This window comes from Babylonia areolata, chromosome 1, assembly GCF_041734735.1.
Source record: "Babylonia areolata isolate BAREFJ2019XMU chromosome 1, ASM4173473v1, whole genome shotgun sequence".
NCBI lineage: Eukaryota > Metazoa > Mollusca > Gastropoda > Neogastropoda > Buccinidae > Babylonia > Babylonia areolata.
In genome coordinates, this window is record NC_134876.1 from 45207378 (window position 1) to 45212229 (window position 4852).

The following is a 4852-nucleotide window of genomic DNA, read 5'->3' on the forward strand; positions in this document are numbered from 1 at the left end:
GATTCACCATAGTAAAAAATGAGCACCAAGGAACCAGACACCACACGCATTAAAATCATCACAAATGTATACAGATCAACACAAAGAGCCGGCACATCCAGCAGGAAAATCACAGCAAGCAAATGCAGATGGAAAAAGTTTCAGTGAGAAAAGTACAGTTTAAAAAGATATGTTTTGAGTACTCTTTTGAATGCAGGCGTTGGGATGTAACGGAGGTGTGATTGCAGTGAATTCCATTGTTTAGGTGCAACAAAAGAAACAGAACGTTCATCATAAGTTTTTGTACGAATCTTTGGAATAGACAGTGTGCACTTGCCATCTGAAGAACGGAGTTGTCTGGATGGTGAATAGACAGAAAGTAGATCTGAAAGATAGACAGGACAAGAATCAGTGAAGAAATTGTGACAGAGGACTGAGAGTTTGTATTGTACTCGTGTTTGAATGGGGAGCCAGTGTGACATGTTGACGTTTCTTAGCTTTGAGAGTGAGTCGTGCTGCAGAGTTTTAACTTTTAGAAGTTTGTTAACACAGTGTTTGGGGCAGCCAGCAAGAAGAGCCTTTCCATAATCTAATCTAGACAGAACAAAATAACAAACCAAAGTTGTTTTTTTTGTGGTTTCTGTGGTTAAATATTGGCGAATGGAGCTGATCTGACGGAGTGCTGCAAATGTTGGCCAACAAATGTGGTTGGTGTGTTTGTCAAGTGTCATGTCATTTGAAAGCATGAACCCTAAATCGCGTGCAGATGCTGCTGAGAAAGGTATGTCTGAGGTTCCTACCAGGATAGATGAAGCCTTAAGCAAGTCAGAAAAAGAGCGCTTTGGGGGAATGAGAAGTGCCCCTGTTTTGTTATCATTTAGTTTGAGTTTGTGATTTGTCATCCATGATTTGACGTCTATGATGCACGACTGTAAAGTCTGTATGGTTTGACCTAGTTCTGAAGGGTGACATGTTCTATAATAAAGCTGTGTGTCGTCTGCGGAAGATCGATTGGAAACAAAGTGACTTTGGATGAGTGTATGAAGGGGTTTGGTGTACATGATGAAGAGTGTGAAACACGCCATAAATGTTTAATATACACACCTTTGAAAAATAAAATGCGTTTTCTATAGTTCTTGTAAAAACTTTGCTTTTTCATGTGATTATAACATGTACAAAATCACCAAACAAAATTGCTTAATTCGAAATATATTATGATTTGGCACAAACGAAATATGGATAAAAGAAGACTCTATGGGTGAAACGTTTCTGCCGAGTTATTGTTCTGTACTTTGCAGGCTATACAGTCACGTTGCACATGTCATTTTCTCTCCAACATGAACGTTATTGGTAAAGACAAACAACAAGCCAGAGGGGGAGCTGGGAGGGGTAGTAATAGTTAAAGACAAATTTTACATTGAAATATTTATGTACATATCAACACATTCTCTCGCTCTGCCCAAAAGTGGCGTACACACACACACACACACACACACACACACACACACATATATATATATATATATGTGTGTGTGTGTGTGAGTGTGTGTGTGTAATGCGTGTTTGTTTTTTTTCACCGCATGACAGTATACAAAAACCCCCCCCCAAAAACAACAAAAAAGAAACAAACAAAAAAACAAAAAACAAAAAACAACAAAAAACAAAAAAAACAAAACAAAAAAAAACCAGCATTGACTCGCGTGGGATAAAAATAGCCACACGCGAGTCAGATTCTGCAAACCAAGTAGCATCTACCTGTATCTGCCGCGCCTGCAGTGGAGATTGCCAAACCAGCATCGGTCTACACAGACACAGCAGGAAGTGCAACGCCCGGCAGTGACTACATTTCTGGTGCAGCCATTGTCTCTCGAGACGGAAGGAGGCCGACGACGATATATATATATATATATATATATATATATGTATGTATGTATGTATGTATATATATACATTTTTTCATATATTCATATATGTACATATAATGCGTGTTGTTGTTTCACCGCGTGACACCATACATTTAACGTATATACATTCAAAAGTGTGATCTTTTTCGTTTCGATCATTTGGAATGGACGGAAAAGGTGGGTGATAGTTCGTTGGCGAGATTGTTTGTGTATTGTCTAGATGAGTTGTTGCACATGGATACAGGAACTGAAAACATCAGTGTACCGTACTTGGTAATTGACCCCACCATTCCTGGCGTTTGCTGTGTGCCTTGTTTTTTGTGGTTCATCATTTCTGGGGTCTGTCACTGACAAAAAAGCAAAACCGCTCAGTGTCTTCAGTGTCGTCAAATGTGCATGCTGCTGTTGTTTTCCGCGAAATGACTGACGGGCACACTGACCGGAGGGGGAGGGGGCATGTCCAGATACTCTCCTCTCATTGCCTCTGAGTAGGCAGGAGGAGGAATCATGGGGGTCTGAATGTCTCGGGATGGAGGTAGAGTATAGGAGGGCGCGGTTTCCACGAAGGGACGGTCTCCGTGGTTTTCCTGTGTTTCCCGATTGAGCAGCATGGAAGCTCTGGAAACAGAGCGCAGGTTATCACAGTAGAGCCTCTCCGCGGACACGCTGTCCATGTGATGCATCACGGAGTGGTCGGCAGGCTCACCCTCGGTGGCATCGCTTTCTGGAAGCGAAATGGATCCGTCACTGGTCGGCGTTTCTGATCTAGATTCTTCTTGGCTTGTCAAAGAAGTTTGACTGCGTTCAGCATGGAGAGAGCGAGGAACAGGCTCACCATTTGTGGCATGGCTTTCTGGAAGTGAAGTAGATCCGTCGCTCTCCGACGTGTCCGATCTGGATCGTTCTTGGCTTATGAAAGAAGTTTGACCGCCTTGAGCATGATGAGGTGGATGAGCAGGAAGGGGAGGAAACAGAGGCAAAGGGTTAGGATGAGAAGAGCGCAGGGGAGGAAGAGAAGGAGGCAGAGGAAGAGCATGAGGAGGATGCGAACTCCCAGCTGTGCGAGTCTTCAGGTTGTGGTCTTCCCCCATTCTGCCGCTTCTGTCTGCTCCAGACACCGAGCTAGAACCCAGCCCCGGCGATGGAACTGGAGCCACGGAGTTCCTGCTGATGTTCGCGCTAGCGTTTCCCTTGCTGGGTGACTCGTGACGTACGCTTTGTTCTTCACTGGCTTTATTCTTCTGTGCCTCCCTCCTTCGGTACTGGTCATACTGCAGGTGGCCCATGGCCAGGAGGATGCTGATGACGAGGCTGACGATGATGAAGTAGAAGCCGATACCCATCTGCAGGTCCTCACCCTGCCACAGCCGGCCTTCGTCTTTTGGTATGTGCTCTCCGGCCACACCCACGATTGTCGCGGCCAGCAGAGCTGTTTTGGTAAAAGAAATAAATGGATAGATACATAAATAAACACACACACACACACACACACACACACACACACACACACACATATATATATATATATATATATATTGTTTTTCCTACTAAAGGTACAAAGACCATCCCACATGATGTCGTTTAATATACTAGTAATCTGATCATGTACATATATATTCCTGCAGCTACCAAACAGCCAGGGTTTTCATGAAATGGTGCGCGAAAGTGAATACTGATATTTATGAAAAAGTCGAAACGATTCCAAAATTTACCCCCAAAAATTTCGTGCTCGCCAAACTATACAAGGCAATATGCGAGAAGAAGAATGATAAGGTAGACGTGCATGTCCTGGCTGTTGGGAAGACAGTTCACCCGAATTTGCTTCTGTCGCTGGGAATCTAAACTGGCATAACGGTTGCTGAATCAACCATGCCACAAAAACATAGACTGAGAGAAGCAGACTGCGGAATAGTCCTTGCATGGACTGGTGAAGGCTTGTTCATTAAGAAAAGTGGCCGGAAGGCTCGTAGTCCGTCACTCCGTAATGCACAGACTCAGAGTACGGTTCCTGGTAACTGGTGAAAAATTGGAGCTCGACCTTATCGTCAGCGCGGGTGTTGCTTCGTTGTTACATGGAACAGAGGCGTGACTCCTATAATTCACCTCCAATGCCAACATGAATCGTAGGGATTCATATCGGTTTCCGATTTCTTTTAACAAACGGACGAAGTAGCGTGTGTGACTGCGTTGTTGTCGACATGATTTGACACATTGAAACTGTAACTTAAACTAAGCCTACGGTCCAGCCGCAGGAAATTTCATAATTTTGATGCGCACATCCTATTTTTCTGTCGCGTTCGTTAGAAAATAATCGTGGTCCTTGTGCCCTTTTGAGTAGTACAAATAAAATCAAATGGAACAAAATGAATAAAGAGAGACAGGCAGACAGAGAGAGAAGCACACACCTTTAAAGGCCATTCAAACTTAAAACCTTTAGCATTCAGACTGCGATATTGAAATCTCTTTGCGAAACATTACAAATAATTCGAATGTATTTACTCTAAGAACTCTGTCAGTTGAACCGAGTTTGCTTCACTGTGTACAAATGAGACAGATGTGTGTGGAACTACTGCCGATTCTAACAATTCTTTTGGGGAACAATATTTCTCTTTCAAAATGTTCTATAATGGAACTGGCCGGTTTACGTTAGCATCATGCAGTCGACCGATTTTTGTAACTCTCTCTGTCTCTGTCTATCTCTGTCTCTGTCTGACTGACTGTCTGTCTATCTCTTTTTCTGTCTGTCTGCAAGTCTGTCTGTCCTCTCTCTTGTCAGTTGTAGAATCACCGTAAATATATACAGAATAAGCCATAGTTTCCCTCAATGTTGTATATTGCTTAGAGCATTTAATATCAATCACAGAAGCAGTGTGCCCACATAAAAAAAAGATTATGCTTTTAATACAGTCAACAAAAGGAATAGAACGCGTTGTAGCTTACTCTGTTACCCGCACTCTTGAAAAATCCTC

The 4852-nt window shown here is 43.0% G+C and overlaps 1 protein-coding gene across 1 annotated transcript in view; it reads right to left on the reverse strand.

The window, feature by feature from the left end:
* Window positions 1–1896: 1896 nt before the first annotated feature.
* Window positions 1897–4852, reverse strand: part of LOC143292350 (uncharacterized) — a 14438-nt gene continuing 11482 nt past the window's right edge. Inside the window, exon 4 of the mRNA XM_076602545.1 lies at window positions 1897–3312. Within this exon, the coding sequence (XP_076458660.1) occupies window positions 2270–3312 (1043 nt within the window). The 3' untranslated portion in view covers window positions 1897–2269. The remainder of the gene's footprint in view (window positions 3313–4852) is intronic.